The sequence below is a fragment of the Sminthopsis crassicaudata genome, chromosome 3 (genome assembly GCF_048593235.1).
Source record: "Sminthopsis crassicaudata isolate SCR6 chromosome 3, ASM4859323v1, whole genome shotgun sequence".
In the NCBI taxonomy this organism is placed as follows: Eukaryota; Metazoa; Chordata; class Mammalia; order Dasyuromorphia; family Dasyuridae; genus Sminthopsis; species Sminthopsis crassicaudata.
In genome coordinates this window covers 414,651,423-414,675,976 of record NC_133619.1, presented here as the reverse complement: position 1 = coordinate 414,675,976, position 24,554 = coordinate 414,651,423, and the positions used below count along the sequence as shown (strand labels likewise).

At 33.3% G+C, this 24,554-nt stretch overlaps 1 protein-coding gene across 1 annotated transcript in view; it reads right to left on the bottom strand.

The window, feature by feature from the left end:
• The window catches only part of TMEFF2 (transmembrane protein with EGF like and two follistatin like domains 2), a 291,352-nt gene extending 268,252 nt beyond the window's left edge, over window positions 1-23,100 (bottom strand). The window contains exons 1-4 of the mRNA XM_074302820.1: window positions 22,481-23,100; window positions 20,102-20,211; window positions 9,384-9,513; window positions 3,099-3,125 (exon numbers count right to left, since the gene is read on the bottom strand). Coding sequence (XP_074158921.1) covers window positions 3,099-3,125; window positions 9,384-9,513; window positions 20,102-20,211; window positions 22,481-22,652 — 439 coding nt within the window. The 5' untranslated portion in view covers window positions 22,653-23,100. The remainder of the gene's footprint in view (window positions 1-3,098; window positions 3,126-9,383; window positions 9,514-20,101; window positions 20,212-22,480) is intronic.
• Between the last annotated feature and the right edge of the window lie 1,454 nt (window positions 23,101-24,554).

Below are 24,554 nucleotides of genomic sequence, written 5' to 3'. Positions count from 1 at the left end.
AATATGTAATAAGACAAGCAGTGCAGTTTATTATTTTCTAAATGGACAAATCTGTCATTTATGCTAATGAAATTCCATTTTCATCAAAAGGAATGAGCTATCACATTGGGAAACATCAATACATGAGATTTACATGAAACATCTACAACTCATTATTGCTTCATGCAAATTCTATGCATGCCTGCACATGTTCAAGTAATGTCCTATGTAAACATAATTTTTATACAAACACTGATCACAATTTAACAGGCTCCCTTACATACAAATAAATAGTTTTATATTTTTAAATTCCATAGAGAATTTGCATAGACTGGTTAATATGCATTTGGTAAAGGTTTCATTTTTATATAACAATAAAAATTCTCCCTCAGTTGCAGAGAATTATAAATATTATGTTCTTACCAGTAGTGGTTTTAACAATTAAGGAAATCATTTTAAGTCCCATTTTAAATGCTAGAACAATGCTCCCCTCCCTTAAAAAAAAGCTAAAAAAATGGGAAAAGTCAAATTTGAACTGTTTTACCTCAGAATTATGTGTTTAAATTACAATATTTATCACACGCTAACTTTACCATTTAAACAAATGCATATCTACCTGTAGCTATTTAACTTGTATTAAAAGTAACAAAGGGCTCAAAACAACATTGGTTAGCTACATCTGCAAGTATGTGCACAGATACCCCTAATTTTTCCAAAACCCTGTGGGAAAAATGCTTCTTTTGGCTCAATCAAGAGTATCTAATTTATGAGATAACTATAATAACCCAACAACCTCAACTAATTTAATTATGTTCAATTAACTGAAAAGGAACACAATATCATCCAACTGTTTCAATGCCCTACAAACACTGGCCCAATTTAAGAACAGATTAAAAAATTCCATTAAAATATGGATATGACTCTCTTGATTATTCAATAAAATGGGCTTCAAGATACGTAGGACTGCATTTTTTTTCTTATTCTACCCTAGGTTATAATATTCTGGATAGACTTTTTATCACTATCTTGTAAATAAAATAATTAAAAAAACACAAGTTTTTCATGCTAAAATAGCACAGATGAGAATGCACACATGTTCATAATACATGTATATAAACTCATATATATTCTAAATGAAAATATGCTCTTTACCATTCCTTGCAATGAAATAATGCTACTTTTAAAAAATATGACTTAAAACTTTTTATGTTTTCTGTATTTATTCTGTGGTACATTTTAAAATATATTATTTTGGTTCATTCTTCAAATTAAAAATGAAAACAAAGAAATGGAAGAAGAAAAAAAAGAAACAAGAATTCATAATCACTTATATGAAGTAATATCAGACTGAATGCAAACCATAAGCCACCTGCTTCTGATGAGAAAAGAGGTGAAAGAAAAAAAGAATAAAAAAATGATTTGAGATATGAACAAATTAAGAAATGCAGAAATAGATAAATGATGAATTAAGTTCCTATTCTAAAAAGAAAAACCCAAAATTCTGAATACATCAGTAGTACTAGTAAAATGTTTGATTCACAAGTTTTTTGTTTAAATGATCCTAGAAAATAATCAGGTTTTGTTGTAGAAATAGTAGAAGAAGGCCGACACAATGTACTTGAAATTGAGTTGTCTATACAAGCATCAAACAGCTGGAAAACATACAGAATTTTGCATATAAACAACTTCCACAGGGAACATTTTCTAAATTGATCAATTTCTTAACATTTTAATGGTGAAACACCTAAGAGAAGAATTTTTTATGGCTTCATTTGCTTTTCCAGCTCATGTTTTCAAAACCTCAAGGGAAGCTTTCTCAGGAGTGGTATATTAATCAGGGAGCAAAAATCTTTATCTTTTTAAAGATATTGAAAGATTGTGGCCTATAGCATATCATTTGATGTTGAAACTACATTTCATGCTCTAGTGACATTCACTCTTGACTAAAGGATTGTATTATAGCTTTTATGGAAAAACTGCACTGTCTTTGATTTCACATGATGAGGTGCTCTACTTCTCTACTTAGGCTACTGCTCAGGTTGCCAACTAAGCCTTAGATTATTTAAGGTAATTCTGTAGACCTTTCAAATACAATGTGCCAACCAGATCTTATCTACTTCACAGATTCTCTTTCTAAGCAGCTGTCTAGTCTCCCCATGGTCTTCTTCTACTTGTCTTTTGTCAAACTCGAATTCTGCTTTTAGCTTAAAATTATTTGGAAATCATGCTTTCTGTTGCTATGCAACATAAGGCAGAAATTCATTATCTTAGAAGAATGGTCATGCTCATAACCACCATATTTTGTTTAAATCAGACACAGTATGATTCATGTTTCTTGCTCTTTCTATAAGCTTAATCCTAGTTGTCTTTCATCTGCAAAAACACCTTAAAACAGATTCAATAAATAAAATCTACATTGAAAAATTCATATGTCAAATTGAGTTTTAAGTGTTTTTAGCCTAACTTGATTTTATCCTGAATGTTTCTTAAAGACACAATAAAGTTTGAAAATAAGTTATGTTTTTGCAATTATGACCAATGCTTGGCCAAATTAAAAAAATTAAAGATGTGATGATCTTCCTTTTCATTGATTAAAATTCTGGTTAAAAAAGGTTTTTTATTTTTCACTTCATTAAAATATTCTTTAGTTTCATATTGTGGGTCAAAATATTTTTAGTGAAACTTATTTAAAATTCAAGATATTTTGACATGATTGACATCCATCAAAACAATGTTTGTTTGTTTTTTTTTTTTTTAATGATGTTTCAAGAACTTTCTCCAAAATTTTCTTAGGCATTGTCAATTCCTTTTTGGAAATTTATATCAAGAAGTTTATCAATACTGAAAATATAAGCAGGTTTCTTCAAATAGAAACTATACAGACTCTAAAACATATTAATGAACTAGAAATAGTAAATGGAGATAGTTTTTAGTATAGCTTGTAAATAATACAAAATAATTTGCATAAGATAAAAACTTACTTAACTAATGAGGTATATAATATTCATCCTTGCCAAATATTCAGCTTTTTTATAAATTATAAATGAGAAAAGTATAACATACCCACTCAACAAACATATATGTATAAAATTTCAGACTTATTATAAAACAATTCCTACCTCCATCTCCAGATCCTGATCCTGCATCTGAAAAATAAGGAAATAATGAATAAATATAAAAATGACACTTTTTGCTTATTTCATGCCTATCTTAATAGCTAAGGATATTATATCAATTGAGTAAATTATAGATATCTAGTATGATCACTTAATTTTTTAGGAGGATGAACTTGATTTTTCATTTCAAATACCTTAGGAAAAAACTAATATTTTTTTTGCTCTTATCAAATTTAATATCTGAAAAGTAAAATGCACCCAAATTTCAGATTCATATTACATTTACTAGGAAAAATCTTCTGTATTTATTTTTAATAGCGTCAAATTTAGCATTAAACAGAAAATAAAAATTACAGTGAAAAGAGATGCTTGTAACAATCAGTGAGTTTCACAGATGTAACACTCCAAGGAATACAGTAACATAAACACTTAATTGGCATTCCTATCCTTGTAAATTGGATGCATACAAAGAGAATATCATTTAAAAATGAATATCTTCATATTAAATTGCTAATACTTTTCACAAATATGTAAGTAATTATAGATGATATTTACTGAAGGAACTGAAATCACTTTTTTTTTTCTTTATGAAGTCAATATAATGCTAAGCTCAGTTTTCCCCTTTGTACTAAGAAGTGTTTTTTTATTGGTTCATCAGGGAGAAATAGTGCCTCTCTACTCCTCTTTTCTTATATATTATAACTAAGCAAAGCTTTTTATCTCTAGGAGCTATGTTTCCAGGTGCATTCACTAGATAATTGAACCCCATTCTTTGCCCCTTGACACCCCAAGTCCCTGTTTAGAAGATCTGGGTTCTGGAGAGAAATGGAGACTTCCACTACAGTTTTTGTTCTAGCTCTGATATCCTATTTGAGTTAGATATGCCCGAGGCTACAAAGTCATCCCTGCAAAATGTCTGTCTGTTCCTATGTGAAAAGAAATAAGATATAACTTCCCTCTATGCCTCTCAGTCCTTTTTGTAACTCCCTTTTCATTACAAAAATGTCCTTTTGTCATCCTTCCATTTTGGTAGTTACAGATTAAGGCAACTGTTTTGAAGTAAACAACCACTTGTCCACTTGTTCCCCCTATGAAGTTGGCACTAGGGAATAGTACCTACTTCAAAGATCAACTTTGTTATATTTACATTAGGCTCTGTCAGAGAATATGTTTTGTCCAAGGAGGAATGAATGGCCTCTAGGATATTTTCAAGTTCTATAATAATAATTAGTCCACATTATATTGATTTTGTGAGTTACTATTAGAATGGAATTCTATTGTACTTTGCTTCAAAATAAATAAGAATATTTGCATTACTATATTTTTAAAAACCATAAGTATATTAAAATAGTAGCTTAATACATTGGGAGTTTTTAACGCACATGTATGTTTAAAAGGAAAAAATGAAAAGCAAATCAAAATTTCATATTTAAAGCTAGGTTACCAATGGATTAGAAACCAAGTAATAAAGTATTTCCATTTTATAATAAAGAAACTAAGACTCAAAGGGAATGAATGACTTTTCCAAAGTTATACATGTGTTAATTAATGGGTTTTTAAAACAAGGTCTTTTGACCATCATCGTCAATATTCTTTCCACTTTTTGTTACAACACTTTTTGTCAGTAATATATATATATATATATATATATATATATATATATATATATATATATATATATATATATATATATATATATATATATATATATTAGACATAAAAGACTTCATTGACTCCTTCGTTTCTAGCTTGATACAAATAACAAACATATGGAAGGGGCGAATGAATGCATTGGAGAAAATGACACTGAATGACCACATATCCCTATAAGATAATTTTGGATGGCTAATTCCACTCAACCATGACAGTTATGCATTGATTGAAGACAACTCAATGTTTCACACAAGACTTCTCTTTTCATGCTAAATATTTTTAGTTTCCTCAACCAATCCTTATATAAAAGAAGTTCAAGTCCTTCCGTCACCTTAATTACTTTTTTTTCTGAACATGTCACAGTTTGTCAATGCCCTTCTTAGCCCTACTCATTCAGAATTGTTCATAATACTCCACATGTGATGACCCTAAGATCTTTTTTTCTATCCATACTGTTATTTAGCCATATTCAATCAATACGCAATCATGAAATGTTTACTAAGTGTCAGGCCCTGTGCTAAGTGCTAGGAATGAAAAGAAGGGCAAAAACCAGTTTGTCTTCTGGGAGATGATGCTTCAATGAGGGATGGCAACATGTAAATAAGTATCTATAATTTTGACTCTTTATGCTTCCTTATATTAGAGTATGAATGTATGAATTAGAGTGTGATTAGAGTGTGAAATAGAGTTTATTAGAGTGTGAATTAGAATATGAAATATCAGACTTTACTAATAAGATGTTTCTCAATACAAAGGCAGATTTCTTTATAAAATTAATATTATGAAATAAATAGAAAGCTCCATCTTCTAGTAATGATATTTCTCAGGATCACAGGTTGCAGCCTCCATTTGGTGTCAAAGAGAATTAAAAAAATAAATGGCAAATTTAAAGAGTTGAGATTGGGATTCCATTTGGATATCAAAAGTCAGAACCCCAATTTATTTACAGTCAGACCTGGTTAATCTAAATCACTTTTGTACCTCCATCATTATTCAGATCAAAAACCTTCAGATTTACAAGTCAATGGAAAATTCATTCTGCAAGACTAATTTACTAATTAAATCTTGTAGAAGTCTAGATGTGTTGATGAGCCAAGGATGGATTGCTCAATTGTGATTAAATTTTCTACTTGACTAAGTGTTTATTTTCATAGTATTATCAATACATCAGGGAACAGGGTAGGAAGAAGAAGAAAGTATGGGAATGAAAATGTATATGCTGATGACAGCTTGAAATTTAGCAAATAGGGAAATGACACTTGGCTAGCAAGTATCACTAGCCACATAAAAATCCCAGGACTTGTTTACATGCTCTGTTACCTTTAGATATGTCCCTCTCAGTGTCTCTTGCTTTATTTTTGCCTAGAAGCTGGCAGCAAAGGTCCACTGTCCTTTCCTTTTTTTTCTAGTCCTAATGAATCATTGCCCACTTATTTTCTTCTTAGGTATCTTGATTTCTTACCATTCTTTCTCCCATTCTGTACAGAAAAATTTTCTAACCTTTTTCAATATGATTGATCCAACTTCCTAACCTTTTGGTTATAGGATCACAGGTCCTTTTCAATCTTTCCAAGTGAGGAAGGCCACCCAACGATGCTCATAATTCTCTTCTAACTTGTTTTATTACATTCACTCTTCAATAGTGAACAATTCTGATGGTTCATAACTAGCAATACTAACTGCATCAAATGAAAACCTAATTCTCACAAATGGTCTTCCAGTCACTGCTTAAAGTTTCTAGTGATGGGGCCTCCATTAAGTGGCAGCTAGGTAGTATAGTAGTAGAGTTAGGAAGAATTGAGTTTACATCTGGCCTCGGACACTTACTCGTTGTGTGATCTTGGACAAGTCACTTTACATTGTTTACCTCAGTTTCCTCATCTGCAAAATGAGCTAGAGAAGGAAAGGCAAACCACTCCAGTACTGTTGTCAAGAAAACCTGAAAAGGGGTCACAGAGCTTCAGACATGAGTGAAGAATAACAACCCAATCACCTTGGCTATTCCACTTTTGTACTCACTCTTTTTTAAAGACTTGACTAAAGAGAATTTTCCTACAAGAAACCTTTCCTAGTTTCCCCTGTTCTTAATCTTATCTCTGAAATTACTTTGTATTTATCTTGTATATATTAAATATTTGCTTCTCTGTGTTTATGTTATTTCCTCCATAGAATGTAAGCTTCTTTACTGTATTTATCTTTCTAGCACTTAGACCCACACCTGGTACATATTAAGTATTAAGTCAATGCTATATTTATATTTATAGGACAAAACTTACTTCATTTTTGCATTTGTATCCCTAGTGCTTGGCACAGAACCCAGAACATAAGTTGGTGTTTACTAAATGCTTGCTGAAATGAATTGATTTTGATGCTGTTGACTCATATTGAGTTTTTAAAATGACTAAGACAGCAGTTCTTTTTTTAAAGGCAAACTGTTATCTAGCCATGTCGTTTCCAACTTGTTTTTGTCAAATGACTTATTTTTTTGTTCCTAAATATAAGAATTGGCTATTTAGCCATATTAAAAGAGCCTATCCCCATCTTTTCAAATCATAACTTTTATCTAGTGTATTTGATCTTTCCCTCTGTTTCACTCACTAATTTGAGAACCACATTTCTCCAAATAATCAACAAAAAAACCCAAAAGAACCATGGAGAAATCTCTCCATTGGAAATCTCCCTTCATGTTAATATTTAACCATTAATAAATATACTTTGGATTTTAACAAAAATATTAATCATTTTGCTTTTCAAAATAAAACATTCCCAACAAACACCCAAATAACTGCTATGATATACAAAAAAAGTATTAATTGCTTAGAAAAAAGTTAAACCATGAAAATATGATGCTAACACTGTACCTGATATGTGACCAGAGTTAACTGACTGGCCACATTGATTATATTTTTCTTGTCACATTTATTTTTATTTTGTCTATGTACCATTTCATAGAGGTTTCCATATCTCTCTGATCACTATACTTTGGCTTCATTCATTCATACAGTTTTGAATCTACCTACCTGAATTTGTATTTAGTCTACATTTCTCAATCTTGTACACAAGGATTAAGGACTTAATCAATCCTTTATTAAGGATCTAGAGTATGTATAGCTACTGCATTCCTCTGAAATACTTTTTTAAGAAGGGAAGGGAAGTTGTCTGTTATGATCTTTTCTTGATAAAGCTCTTCTGCCTTTTAGCTATTCCTTTTCTCAGTGATTACTAGCCATTCTTTTAAGAAAATACTGCAAAAGCTTGCAACAAATGAAAACTGAGAGCACTGGATTAGAATTTGTTGAATTTACTTTCTCTAATCCTTTTCTCTCTCTTTTTTTTAATCTTCAGAGATAAATTATCTGGGAGATGGGGCCAATCATATTTATCCATACAAGTTTCACCTTGATGACTGTTATTATTATTATTATTATTTTTGCTAATCCCCAGTATTATAGGATCAAAGAGAGCTACAAAATAATGAGCAGCTTCCTTTGTATCTTACTTTCTTTGCCACTATGACCACCTTCTACCTTCAACAAATAAACCCAATCCTTATTGTATTTTATTTTAAATGAGTTTTTCCATAGCAAAAGACTTTTCCCTGCAGTACTTTTGCTAACACTGTTTCTTAGACAAAGCCTGTTTTTTATAGCATTATTATTTTTCTTTGAAAATAGTCAGATCACTCAATCTCTCAGAAAGTAGCACAACTCTCCTGAAAGACATGTATTTCCTAATAGTTGCAACAATCAGAGGGTACTGTGGTATATCAAGTTGTTCTTCCTGCCCCAAGTACTTTCTTACTGACTATTTCATCCTAACTAAAAAAAAGTCCAGTTCAATTTGAAGATTTCCTTCAACAACAAAGGCTTTCTCATTCTCTTCTTTTAAGTTAACTTTTTTCTCACCTATACTATTGGTATGCACTAATAAAATGACCACACACAAAAGGACAACAGGAATAGCTTTGGAACATATTAAATCAGATTTCCTATTCATTTTCTTTTCTGTAAACTAGGGACAATATAAGAAAAATAGTTTGTAGTCTTTAAGGTTAACTGAGCTAAGAAAGACAGATGACTTCAGAAATAATGTCTATCCACCAATATATCCTTCAAAATATTCTGTCCCCAAATAAGAATCACATTGAGAAAACAAGCCACACCTTCAATTGAGTCCATATTTAAGAAGCTTCCATGACATTCAAATTTTTGTATTCCATATCTTCCAGTTGACATAATGCTATTCTCAAAAGAAAAGATCTGAAACAATTCCTTTCTGTATGTCTGCCATGTGTCTAGTCCATCCAGGTTTCTAATTATATGTAATTTCTTCTCATCTGTCTGAAGTTCATAAAATACTGCATAACATATGTATTAAAATACAACTATGACAAATTTCTTGCTTCAGCCAGATTTTACACACACACACACACACACACACACACACACACACACACACACACACTCACACACACACACACACACAAACACACATACACACACATATTAAAAATGTATGGAGTCATTAATCACAAAGCAAAGCAAAAATATCAGTTTCATTTGGAGCTAACATAACTGAAAAACCAAAAATGCACTCCTGATATGCAGTTTTAGGTCACTTTCTGAGTATACATACCTGTGGCACATGATCCCTCTGACGCCACAAGTATTTCACTCTGCTGTTTGCAGGCTGCCTGTCTCAAGTAGCACTCGTTTTGATAGGTATCCCCATTGGAACCACACACGGGCACGTAGTCACTGTTACACTGAAGAATATTAAAAAAAAAAGATTAGAAAGCAATATATACTGAGATAAACACAATTTTATACAGACGGTTAAAAAGAAAGACACATTTTACAAGTAAGCAATACTTTGGGGTGACTATTGATATCAAATAATTTTAATATTTTAAGAAACATAGCTCTTAATTGTAAAAATAATATTCATTGTTTCAAAAATTATTAATTAAGAAAATTCAGGTGCTATATCAGGTGATGTAAGAGATCTAAAGAGAAAAAAATAAGACATGGTCTTTCCTCAGAAAATCTCAGAATACAGTGGGGGGATAGGATGGGGGAAATATGACATATAGAGAAATAATTATCATATAAAATAAAAAAGTGTTATTAGAAAGTTACAAACCCAGTTTTATGAAAATGCGGATGAGAGAGAGATCAATTCTCAAAAAGTGGATCTTAGGATTATAGATTTAAAACTGGAAAGGATTTTGATGACCAGCTATCTTATTTTGTACTTCAGATAACCAAGGCTGTAACAAGTGAAATGATTTGCTCAAAGTCACACAAGTTAGTATCTGGAACAGAACTGGAACCCATATCTCTATTACCTCTTAGAAGAGGTTATATTTCAGCTGAATCTTAAAAGATGGGTGACATTTTAACAGCTATCATCAATGGAAAATAAGATGCATGACTATATGCATATTATTTTATTATCAAACCAAAACTATTTAGTAATAATGTTTGATTCAGTTAAACTTAATTCAGTAGGAAAAAATAATTGATTTAAATCGACTAGTCAATTCAGGCAAGGTGAATGGGCAGAGAGCTTGAAGTAGATATAAATGAAAAAAAATTAGGGTCATTTTCTAGTCAGTTAAAAAAGAATCTATTAAATGATTTCTATGTGCCAGTTACTGTATTGGGGATATAAAGAAAGACAAAAAAAAATCATGTGGTGATAAGAGCACTAGATTTGCTTTCAGAAGAACTGTTTGTATTCCTTTGCAATTTCATACACTTTATAATGGATAGAGATGCATTTGGAGTTTATGAAGACATGAATTCAAATCCAGCCTATGATATTTATGGCTAGGTAACCATGAATAAATCTCTAAACCTGTGTCACTTTTCCCTTTTCTAAAAATTAGAAGCATAATCCTTATAATACTCTTCTTACAGTATTATCATGATGGAGAAAAGAATAAGTACTTTCCAAACATGAACCTATTATGGAAATGAAAATTAAGTAATTATTATTTATAATTATTACATATATACCTCTGTAGGCAGATCATTTCAAATCTCTTGCTTAACCATAAATGAGTTGGATTACATTAGAAGTTCTTCAAATTTTTGTGATATCTGTAGTGGCTTAGTGAGTACTATGGACTGAATGAACCCTTCTCAGAATGGTGCTTTTAAATGCATGAAACAATAATAGGATTACAAAGGAAGCTGATTATATTTCATTTTTTTTTTTTAGAAATTCATAGATCCCAGATTAAGATCCCTGTTAAATGCTCTCTAAAGTCTCTTTCAGTTCTAATCTCATAATTGTTTTTTATCTGCTATAATGCCCAGCTGGGAGAAGGAGAAAGGAAGGGAAGAGAGAGACAGAGAGACAGAGGGACAGAGAGAGATGGATGGAGAGACAGAGACACAACCAGTGAGAGAGAGAGATAGAGGCAGAGACAGAGAGAGAGAGAGAGAGACAGAGACAGAGAGAGAATCATCTTTCCAAGTTAAAATGAAAAACATTTAGTAAAAATTTGAAAACTTCATTTCACTTTTTTTAGACAATACTAAACATCTTAAGCATTTTTTATTATGAACTTTATCATCAACAAACATTTTAAGATTCAAAAAACAGGTAAGTTGATTTTATATAATAAATGTTGAACTTGTATTATGTAACATTTTGTATACATATTCACACACATACACACATGAATATTTAGTTTAACAAGATAGTAACAAAACTTATGCTGTCAATAGCTAAATAAACATTTTTCAAATATTCAAATATTTATTACTGGGGAACTAAAATTTCTGATAATTACATGTTCTATATTTGTTTGGTAAAACGTTGTATAGTCATGACATAGTCAGTAAACTTCACAATATGGCGAAAAAAATGGATACCAGGTGACGAGTTAAAGAGCCCAATTTGGGTGCTTTTCTAGTTGTCTGAACATGAACATTTAATATAACCTCTCTGAGACTCAGTCTCTTCTTCTATAAAATAGGAATAATGAGTTTTGGTATATTTCAAAACATCATTAAACAGTAAGGTATGGCATTTTAAGGAACTCAAGAAAATAACATGGGATCAATTAAAACCATAACTCCAAATTACTAAATGAATATATTCTATGAAAAAGAAATATTATCTATTTGTTTATTTTAAAAAAAGTCCCAAGGGCAGCTAGATGGCACAGTGGATAGAACACTGACCCTGGAGTCAGGAGAAACTGATTTCAAATTTGGTCTCAGATAATATTTACTAGCTGTGTGACCCTGGTCATGTCACTTAATTCTGACTGCTTGACACCCATTAGAAAAAAAAAGTTTTAGTTGTTGTTTGCTTGTTTTTTCTTCTCATTATTTTTTTTCCTTTTCTGATTTTACTTGTACAGCATAATAAATGTAGAAATGTTTAGAGAATTGCATATTTAGCCTATATTGGATTACTCACTATCTAAGGGAGAGGGGAGATGGGGAGAAAAATTTAGAACATAAGGTTTGGCAAGGGTGGATGTTGAAACCTTCCTTGCATGTATTTTGAAAAATAAAAAGCTATTATATAAAAAAAGAAAAAAAAGCCCCCCCCCAATCTTTTGATAGTGGAAATTAGGCAGCCTACAGGGCATTGTTATCATAAATAATCACACTCGGAGGTATTTGAAATACTTGGCTGTGTCTTATGCCTGCTAATTATACCAGGGATGTGATTATCCCATGATTAGAACACTACTGATATGCCTCATTATTTAACTATAACAAATATAATGATCAAGATTATTATTTACATATGAATCCCTGTTTAAACTAAGATGAAATTTTAAAAGAATTTTTAAAATACTCTGAATAATATTTTTACCTTCAAGCATCTGAACACTTAATGCAATGTTAATACACATAACATGTAAAATAAATCAAGAATATAATTATGAGAATTTTGTAATCTGTCCATATAAAGAAAATTAAGACATAATTTCAATTTGGCAAACTTTAATACAAAATTAAGAAATATAAATATGCACAATAACTGGGTAGAGGGATCATTTGGGCCAAAATGGTATTTCTCCTTATAGTGTATTTCTTTGCAAATCAGGATTCATAATCAAAATTTTGCTGTGCTAATTCTCATTCAGTGTGATATAAAAAAGCTAGATATCTCAGTAGATAGAACCCTGAGTTTGGAGTCAGGAAGACTTGAATTTATATATGATCTCAGATAAGTATGACCATTTCTGTGATCCTGGCAAGTCACTTTAACCATTTTTATTTTCCTTCCTTCCTTCCTTCCTTCCTTCCTTCCTTCCTTCCTTCCTTCCTTCCTTCCTTCCTTCCTTCCTTCCTTCCTTCCTTCCTTCCTTCCTTCCTTCCTTCCTTCCTTCCTTCCTTCCTTCCTTCCTTCCTTCCTTCCTTCCTTCCTTCCTTCCACTTGTCTGCTTTCCTTACTTTTCCTACCTATTTTCTTTTCTTCATGTTAAGAATTTGCTACTCTGCAATACAGAATTTCAGAGTAACTCCCCAAATAAATTCATAGGAAGGTGCAACTGATATAACAGCTAACTTTTAAGGTAGTAAAATATCTTTCACCTATGTATCTGGCCATGTAAATTAAAATAGAAATAAAATTTTTTCTTTTCATGTTACAACCTATTTATTGTAATACATCTTCTAAAGAGATCTTCTTTTGTTGTGTTCACACTGAAGACCAGAATTTGTTTGGTTCTATATTTAGGTTTATAAATTGTTATAAATCAGGTTTATTGAAGGAAGCGGCCAAATGGTAAAAATAATTATTTTTGTATAATCCTACCATTATTATGTCTGTTTCAGTTCTGATACTATTAAGACTTTATGTAGGAGAAAGCACAGTGATAAACTAATCTACCCGTTCTATATGTGGCTCTGAAATCTTTGAAGGATTAAGAATATTGGAAAGCAACTCTTCTACATCCCTATCTTTTAACTCTTTCTTTTTTAATTTGGAAAATGAATTATTTTATAATAAAGGTCATAGAACCAGAGGAAAAGAAGTAGTCTGCATTTGAATGTGTATGTGAAATTCCAGATGCCATATTCTAGGAGCGATCTTGCTAACCTGGAGATTATACAGAGGATGATGATCAGGGCCTTGATGATGAAGGGTCTTGAGATCATACCATATAAAAAATCTTACTAGGCTACAAAAGAGAAGGTTTTGGGAGAATTGTGAGGAAGAATGGTAGTCATCATTTTTTTTCCCCAAAGTTTGTCATGTGATAGAGGAAATGGATTTAGTCTACATGGAGACAAAGGGCAAAACTAGATTTCAAATAATAAGGCAGTAAATTTAATCTATATGTAAAGAAAAAAAGTTGATTTTTTTTTTCAAAAGTTGAATGAATTGCCCCTAGATATGATATATCCTTTTTTAGGTCTTCAAGAAGAGGCTGGTTGATTATTTATCAGGGATGGTATACAGCAGACTATTGTTCAATCAGGCACAAGTTGGCAATTGTGGATACTAATGTCCCTTTAAATTTCCATATTATATAATTCTATAAGAAAGCCAGGCATGCACATGAGTTTTCTGATTCCAGAGCTAAGAAACTTAAGGAAGAGAGGCAATAGATGATCACCAGGAGTTAAACAGCACCCCGTATGAATCTCAATGTGGCAAATGAGTTTGGAGTGGGAGAGATAGGGAGGAGATAGCAACAGAGTGGATGGAACTACTCTTATTCATGTATAGTACTTAATTTTCAAGTCTGAATATAATATTTTATCAAATAGATTTTGATACAATATTTGCATTATAGATGATATATAGTTCCATGGTCGACTTTTCCTACCAATTTCAACAGATTGAAATAGAGTAGAGCTTATGTAGGGGAAGGGTTAATTCTTATCTTTCACTAAGTTCTGGAGCACAACATCTAGGTAAATAGATAAAACACTATATGCCATTTTTGAGTAATAAAAGCCAAATATGAGTTGTACTAAAAACCCTTGCTGCCAAGTTCCTTGTGAAGACAAAAGAGAAATTTGTATAGAGAAGAAAGAAATTTGGAGTAGATTATTGCCATGATATTTTTTGTACCTAATAATTCACTTCATTTATAATCATTTATGTGAGTATCAGAAAGAAGGATCATGGGTCAAACATCTGATGTAGAAGATTGGGTAGACCTTGTTTCTTTTTATTGATTAAATTTAACATTTAGAATTGTAGAGATTTCAGTGTCTAAAGCAGGGGTTATTAACTTGGGGCTAATAACAAATCCCTTAATGGTCAGTGAATATTTTCTGGGGAACTGTGAATTTTTAACATTTTAAGAATTATTTCAATACGATTGGTTTCCCTTTAAAATCATACATATTTTCTTTGATACATTTAAGACATTTTTCTAAGGAGTATAAATTGTCAAATGGGGTTCATGACACACAAAAATATTAAGAAGTCATGACTTAAAGAGATCTTATAGGTCATATAGTGAAACATTATCATTTTTACAGATTTTTACAGAGACCCAAAGAGTTACAATTACTTTCTCAAAAATGCAAAAGGAGTGGGTGGCAAAGGTAGACCTAGAATCCTAATATCCTAATTCTTATTTCAATCATATTATGCTATCCTGAAAATATGTAACCTTGAATAAATTGCTCAACAATTAAGTATTTCACAACTGTGTGCCCTCAGTTTCTCTTTTTAAAATGGGGAGACTTCCACTAATTAATTTCTCAAAGAAATTTTAGAAATTAATGAAGTCATGTTTTCCAACTCTTTTGAAAATCTTAAGTGAATATATTTCTCTTTCATGGGGTTTACTTCAAACAGCACACTTACATATCATATAGTTACTTTTGAAATATAATTCTTTAAAGAAAAACCACCCCCAAAAAGGAGAAAAAAGATTGGTATGAATCTCTCCCACTTGTAAACAGCACAGTTGCTATCATTAAATGTCAAAATTACTTGAAGAGTTTGTTTCCTTAACCCTGTGAATTGACCTAGTAACTCAAAGTCTTTTGAAACAAAATACAATTTTCTTAGAATGTTTTTCATCAACTGTCTGCTGGATTTTTCCTTATTCAATTTCCTAATTATTACTTTAATAGGTGAAAGTAGAGGAAGCAAAGTCAAGAAAGGAAGAATGAATTAAATGACCTTCAAACATATGGTGGCATTCTTTCTTCTTCAAATAAAAACATAATTTGCATAGGAGAAAGACATTTTAAATGGGTTATTGTTCATATAGTTAGACAAGGATTTTTTCAGTTTGTTTTTCCAAAATATTAACATTTGTTAAAATTGACTACTTAGATAAGGTACTCAGCAAGTTTTATATATCCCAGGATCTTATATCTCTCAGTTGTCAAAAACTCAAATAAATAATGATTTAGTATATTCCTAGTATGTTTCTATTCCAGTGTAGGAAGCAAGGAAAATTCTACCTGGCCATTGCATCCTGTCATCTTACATTTTGAATGTATTAATTCCTTGAGCATTTAAACAAAATGACACAATTATGCCAAGATTATCAGAAAAGTCCACCCCTTCAATGTGAAATAGTATATAGAGCTCAAATATAGGTTGTTGAATGGAAATATTTAGCATCGTAAGTTGTGAAAATATTTAAATTCACTTCAACTCAAATGACAGTTGAGAGGATAATTTCTACTCTGACAGCATCAGAGAAAGATAAAGTTATATGCTTAGTAAGAACTGGGGGTAAACATGATTTGTGTGCAGTTGATGATGCTAGTATTTTTCCCCTATAAACTATATTTTCTAATATAATACTGACTAGTGTGTTCAGTCATTGTTCAATCATGTTCAACTTTTTATGCACTATTCAATCTTTTCTTGTCAAATCTATTACAGTGATTTGCCATTTCTTTCTCCAGCTTATTTTACAGATAATGAAACTGAGGCAAACAAGATTAAGTGACTTGCCTAGGGTCACACAGCTAGTAAGTATCTGAAACCAGATTTAAACTCAATAAGATAAATTTTCTTGACTCCAGGTCTGTCCCTCTCTCCGTGGTACTGCCTAGCAGCCTTACAGAAAAATATATATTATATTCAAAATCTCTCTGCATTTGCACTAAGATACTTAAAATTGCATTTTAAATATAGATTATCTGCTTTAGTAAGTTTTATAGAATGTGCAAATATTTAAGGTTCTATCTTCTCATTAAAATATTTTTATTGTTTTTATTTTATTAAAAATTTTTATTTAACTGGCATAGGGAGCTCTCTTTAAAGAACCTTCCTCTGAGTAATTTATCTTGTCATCTAGGCAGTCTGTGTCAGAGGCAGAATCTGAACCCAGGTTTTATTGGCTTAGTTTTAAGGAAACTCTCTATCCACTATCATATGCAGCTTCCCTTTAAATTGCTTTAATTATTCAAATTATTTTTGAGTCCTAGTTTACAATCAGAAATGTTGAGCTTGTTTTGACAATGAAATGGAATATGTATTTACTAAGTACTTAACTAAATGCCAGGCATTAAGCTACACGTGAGTTGAAGATTCCAATGAAATATGTTCACAATAATGCTTTGAGCAGGATATTCTTTTGTAATTATTCAATAGATTTTTCTTTGAAAGCTTTCTTCTGGTCAGTAATATTGTAGTAATTATCCTATTAGAAAGAAAGATTTGTATTCATATTTAAAAAAAAAAACAAAAAAAACTAACTAGAGGAAAATTATAACCATAACAACTAGGTCTCAGAGGAATGATGAAAGAAAACAATCATTTATTAAAGGCCTACTATGTGCCAGTCACTGTGCTAAATATTTACAAATATTATGTCATTTGTTCCTCTCAACAACCGTAGAAGGTAGGTACTATTATTATTCCCATTTTGCAATTGAGGAAATCAAGGCAGATAGATATTAAGTCATTTGCTCAGCTTCATAAAGCTACTACGTAACAAAACTGGCTAGCCAGAAGTTTTAAATAATATATTGGAAAATAAATTTTTATCCCTTTACTATGGATGATAGAGTAGGAGCAAACAAACATAAATTACATTCAAGAGAAGTCTTATGATAATAAAAATGAATAAATAACAATGGAATTTGAAACCACACAAGCATAGCTTAAAATACCTCTCATATTATCTGTATGAAGTATTTTAATCTTGATCACTATGTTACTTTTGCCATGCTATAATACTAGCTTGAGGCTGGATCTATATTTTCACCTCCAAAGCAGTTTCCTCTTTTCAGAATGACCTCTGATCATAGCACAAGCAATAAATACAACTCTATAACATGAAGAAAACTTGAAATAATACTAGCACCAAAAGATGTCAAATTACATTTTGATTATAAATTCAATTTTTCAATCATCTTTCTCCCAATTATATTAAATTAGGAACAAAGATGATGGAATGACCAATAGTTATAAAACAATGCAAAAAATGAACCTAAGCTCCTATCCATTTTATTTAAATTCCTTAATTAGTATTTATACTAGCTCATCAAATATTATTCTCAGCAACATAGTTTACATTCACATGACCTCCCTAGAATGAAGAACTATTCTACATTCTATTTTATTAAAGCTTATCCATTTATAGATTCTCTAGATGCTCTCTTTCTTCAGATAAAGAACTCTGACTATAAAGTATATTAGTCCAGATTCATTTTCTACAGCTGATTAGCCAACTCTTAATTATCTATGACTGCCACAGAATCAAAATATGAGTGCACCAAACTGAAAAGGAGAAAAAAAGGATAAAGCCTCTTCTTAGCCATTGACTTTTTTCAAAGCTTTTAAAATAAATTAACTTATTTTGGGATGTTAGAAAAAGAAAAACTCTGTCTCTTTCTCTCATGTAGATTATTGAAAAAAACTAAATATGTGGTATTGACTGGTATACCTCAGGGATATATGCATTATATGCACCCACTTATCGATGACCAATATTATTAATGATTTCTCTTCTACTATATTATTGTCTAAATGTCACTGGTCTGGTTTCAACAGTACTCGCCCACCAGGAGGTGGTGCACTTTGCAAATATCAATAGTTTTATTGTGTACTTTTTTTTGGGGAAAAAAAAGCTTTTAACCTATTTGAATGTCATTTTGATTACTATTAAATATACAATCTCTTAATGTTTCTCAAATATAAAATGGTTAAATTATGAAACACTTTGCTTCAGCAATCCCAATATTGTCTATTGATTAGTATTAAGAAAGCTAAACTAAGTTTTTGTTCTAACATGGTTTATCTGACACTCTTACTAACCTATAGGAAGTACTCACTTTCCTCATCTAAAAAATGAGCATATTGAACTAAAACAAGGTTTGGGTACCTTCTAAAATGTTATGATGTTCTCTGAATTTGTACTTAATCCCTTTTAAGTTCTTGATTTTTCTCTATTCAAGTTATTTTTATTTTGTTTTTCACTTTTTGCAACCTTGGAAGTTTTTTTAAACTCTAATTCATCTATTTGTGCTTATGTCTTGGCAAGTTTGAAGACAGCTTTTGAGTATGTTAAAATACCAGAGTTCCCTAAAAAAAAAAAAAAAAAAAAAAAAAAAAAAAGGCAGTGTTGTAAGAGACAGCAGTCTATCTGTCTATCTGTCTGTCTATCCATATATCTACCTACCTACTTCTTGAGCTTATATGTACATATATATATATATATATATATATATACACATATATACACACACATACATATAAACATGTAAACATAAAAATTTTATTAGAAAAATTAGATGGTATAATTTATATGGACACCAAAAAATTGGAAAATTATTGCAAACACCACTAAGAATTTAGTGTATTCAATCTTTCAACATTTTGACTTGGAACATTAGGCAAAGTATAGCTCTTTTCTCTTGGGAAAGCTGTGCCCTTTTGGATTCCCTGTAATAATTGAATGAAAATCTACGCATCAAAAGATTAAAACATTTTAGAAAGTTTCTGATAAAGTACGATTTGTTATAATTATGATTCAAAAACAGAATGCTTAATAAATTGTTAAAAGCACTTCTTAAGAAATATTGAAAGTAAATTGACTACCACCAGATGAAAGATCTGGGACAATGAAAGCTGAGGACACTAAGCCATTTTGGGATCACATAAGACTAGGTAAAAAAGTACAGAAGCTTAATCTTGCTTTAATATCATAGGAGCAAAAGCTGAATCTTTGTACCTAAAAGGACATTTATATATCCAACAACTGCATTTACCCCCCTAGAGACTTACATCTTCTTGACATCAGCTGGCTCTCCTCCTAGCTTTTCTACTTGTGCCATATTTCCCCCTAATATGTAGAATTATAATTTGCCATGTACTAGGTTGTAAAAGAAGAGCTCTACTTTGAATTACATTGATGAATTAAAGAATTAAAATACCAGATTTCTTACCTTGAACTGACAGACACAAGTCACACTATCTCCGATTCTTAAGCACTCCCCATCAAATTTACAGGTATTGGTGTCACAAAGAAAGAGATCATTTTCTCTGTCATCATAACCTCAAATTTAAAAAGAACAATATTTAAATTCAGTCATAAGAAAAATACTGTGATAACTTTTTAAATAACAAAAAATGTAATTTTTAAAGCTTTAAAAAAGTTCCTGCCCCACCTCCACCACTGGCATATAATATACAAAGGATATCTACTATATGAAAATTAGACTTTAATTATTAATATTATTTCTTTCTATATTCTATTTATCTTTATTTATCTACTTTGGTGTCTGATTTATATTTTTGGACTAGAAGAGAAGATAGAAAAACCATACTTATTCCTTTGCACTATGATTTCTAAATTAAGTAGACTTGAAAGTCTATAGTTTTGGTGAAGGTTAGTCTTTTGATTCAAGGTCTTAAACAACTCCTTCTTTGGAATTCCTCCAGACAATGAGGAAACAAAGCCCCAATAATAAAGATAAACAGGCACAGTGTTTTCTGTGATGGTCTGTCTCATTCAAATGAAGATTGATTACCTCGAAGTTAACAGGAGAGGTGCCAGGTTCTTCACAAGCTGCTGAGAAAACCAGCTCCTTCTCTTTAGTTCCTATAGACATACTAACTGATCTGGCTAAAGATGCAGGTCTTGATTGCCAACACCAGTTTCGTATTTAAGCTAGTTGTTATTCCATTTCAACATTGTAGTTAGACATTAAACAAAACAATTATATTAGATTTCAGAGGCATTAAGAGTGAAGCCCATTGATTTTTTTAAGGTTGTTTAGTGCCCCTATAATGTTATGGATTAAAAGTGAAAAGGCAAGTGCATAATGGAACTTATTCTTTGAAGAATTACAATTAGATATATCTAGTACAAAGAGAAGTTAAAGAGAATACTTCCAAGATTTGTTCAAATGCTTTATTCAGACATTGATAAAATAGCACAAAGGCATGGCTTGCTGACCCAAATGTTAGACCTCAGTAAAGGTCAAATTTACTTTATGAATGGTAAATTATCATGGAAATTGTGTTCATTTTTTTTAGATGTTGGTTTTTACATCAGTAATAACTAAGTATGCTCAATTCTTTCAGATTCTAGGTTTCAGTTCTCAACTGTTGACATACTAACTACTAAAGCCAAATTCATCTAGGAACAGGACTTTACCAAGATGTAAAGACATAGTTACACTTAATGTTTATATGAAAATTAAATATGCATTTATCAAAATGAAATACAATTAAACATTCAGAAAAAATGTACTAAAGCATTGGGTTTACAATGTCTTTGAAATAACATAAGATGTAAAATTATGCTGGAATCAAAGTATAAAGCAGGTTTATGAGTGTAGTAACTTCTAATTCTAGCCTTTTCCATACTTAATTGATAAGTATCATTAGGAATTTAGTGTAAAAAGGAGGAAAGGAACATGATTAAACCCCAACTAACCAAATGAAGTACCAGCACAAGGATGATTCTTTTGGCACCTACAGGTTTCTGAGTGTGTGTGTGTGTGTGTGTGTGTGTGTGTGTGTGTGTGTGTGTGTGTATGTGTGTATAATATATATATATATATATATATTTATATATGTATATACATATAAATATAATATAAAATGCATGTAAAATATATATGTATGTATATGTATATATAAAATGTGTTATATATATTTATATATGTTTGTATGTATATCCATCTTTTGGCTAGAAAACTAAATCTTCTCAAGCCGAGACAAAAAAGTGGAGGGGGGGTAGAGGGAGGTGAAAGGGTGATAAGGAAATCTTTACTCAAAATCTTTTCTGATCATCAGATACTGGGTCCTAGACCATAGACCAACACATCCTATTTGCACTTTTGCAAGGGATCAGCGGTTCTCAGTCACAGGATGATTTATTACTGTCTTTCTCCCAAAGTTATTTGACTGATCTTCTAGCCTTACTTTTTTCATGATGGAAAAGGGGGAGTGTAAGTATTACACAATAAAATTGTGGTGGATTCCGTGAATATACAAAATATCCCGTCGGGCTTCTCTGAAAAGACTGATCAGTTCAAATTGAAGTGTTGGGCTGACTAGACTCATTCATATATCGAATACTTTCTGTCCTCCTTATCAAACACTCTCTTATGTGCCCTTTAAAATTTAACAAAAGCTAGATGTGCTATCGGTAGTGCGAAGCAGCGAGCTATAGGGGTTTGAAAAGATGGAAGGAAAGAGTAGAGGAATGGGTGAGTGGAGAAACACGAATGTTGAAGATGACTTTTAACTCCCCTTTCCCAACCCCTTACCGCACCATAAAGATATGGTTTGAGGGCATTTGGTTTGTAGCTTACCAGAACAGTTCCAACCGGTAGGCGTTTGACAGTCACTTAAGGAGGTAGGGAAAGCTGCAAGTTTCACGGGCCGGGCAATGATGAGTAACATCACTGGTAGCAGCAGCAGCCAGCAAAAGCCATCGCAAAGTGTCCAGCTGCTACACTGCCGCGGGGATTCCCAGAACACCATGACTAGTTCACTCAACTCTGCAGCTGCAAAAAGGCTCTCCCCAAAACCAAAGGATCACTGGGTACGGGAACTGAGCTACTGAGCATCCCGGGGCCCCAGGCAACAGCAGAGGCTAGAGCAACGACGGCGGCAGCAGCAGCAGCACCCGGCGTGAAAGCAGCCAAGCCCTCGCATGATCCTGAGAGTTTCAGCAACATTCAGTGACCCAGCTCAGCCCAGGGCGCGAGAGGGTCATCCGTGGAGGTGCAGCAAAGATGCAGGCAGCCAATGCCATAGGACTATGCTCTCCGGAAAGAAGAAGGAAGCTGGATACAGGACAAGGGGAAGGAGGAGAGAGAAAGGCTGGAGAAGAGAGCGAGAGCTAGAAGGGGCTAAGGAGAGAGTCAGTCACCGCGCTCCGCAGCCCAGCAACCACCTCTCCCGCTCTGCCGCCCGCATCCCTCTGGCGTGGGGGAAGCAGCAGGTCCTCAGCCCGCCTGGGATCACGTGGGAGGAGGCAACCGGCCCCTGATTGGCGAAGCGGGATGCAGGTCCCGGGAGGGAGGGGTCGGCTGGGAGGTGGAGTGAAGGAGGAGGAGGAAGAAGAGGAGGAGGAGGAAGAGGAGGACGAAGAGGAGGAGGAGGAGGAGGAGGCTGCAGCGGCGGCAGATGCCACGGGTTGACTTGTTCGTTGCTGGCCGGCAGATTGCGAAACCTAGGACTTTGCCCAAGCAAGATCTCGTGGTGCTTGGAGGACCACCGTGCAAATATATTTCTCCCTCATCCCCCTGGCTGGCTCCCTATTCGAAACCTTCCCACGCGCAAGCCCCAACCAGTTCCCAATGCAGTGCCCTGCCAGCCTCTCTGGTAACCCTGGTCGGCCTTCGCCTTGCACCGCCGGTTGATGTTTCTCTGAGACAGCTACAGTGGGGACGTAGGTGGTTGATGGTGAACACCGCAGTGATGAGAGTAAAGGGAAGAGAACGGAGCTATCTTGCTGGAGGAGCCTTGTACTCAAGTGTTCTGACTGGTGGGGTTTTGGAACAGGCTGGAAGAACAGTGTGATGCTGCCTCTCTGTGGGCACTGAAAGGGGACAGTGGCTCCCTAGGGTGGGTGCGGGAAGCTGGGAGAAGAACAGATCTGTCCTGACTGGGGCAGTGATTTCTTGAGTCTGCATCACTGCGGAAGCTTCCATGCCTGGCAGGACTATACTGTTCGCTCTTTCCCTCCTCGTTCCATCTCTCTCACCCTTCCTTCTTTCCTGTTTTTCTTCAGTTTCTCCCCATCCCCACCTTATACCCCCCAGTCAATCCAGACACAGCTCGGGCGAAGGAAAGATTCCCCACCCACATACACTTTTCTCAAGTCAGGAGGAGCTACGGGAAGCTGATTATCCGTCTGTCCATCTGTGAGGTAGTGACAAACAATTAGAAGGTCAGATTTGGCCCGAAGAAGTAGGTACAGAAATGACAGAGAGGGAAGCCTGGGAGATTCAAGGCCCCTCCAGAAAAGCCACGGGTGGGCGTGCACGGTGCCGCAACAGTGAAGCGGGTGACCGGGAAATGCAGGTTCACTGTGGCATGCGGGGCGGGTTTTACCCTCAAACGTTTAACGCAGATCTGGTACTTGGATCATGCCAGTTACCTGAGGGATGTGAGAATGTAAAACTCTGCAGGAGCCTCTCTCTGTATTTGCCTCTTTCTCTCGCTCCAGCAGGCGACTTGCAAACGGGGTTGCCAGGATCCGCCTTTCGCCTGCTGCATTCTTCACACAGTTACATACTTTTGTGCCTAATGGCATTTTAGTTGATAGTACCTGGACTGTGTAGTTCTTAGAGAGTTTTCCCGGACACGATGCTCTTTCCATTTTGACCTTTGGTCTTTAATGCTCTTACAGTATCTGAGACCGGGCAAAGTTTCTTT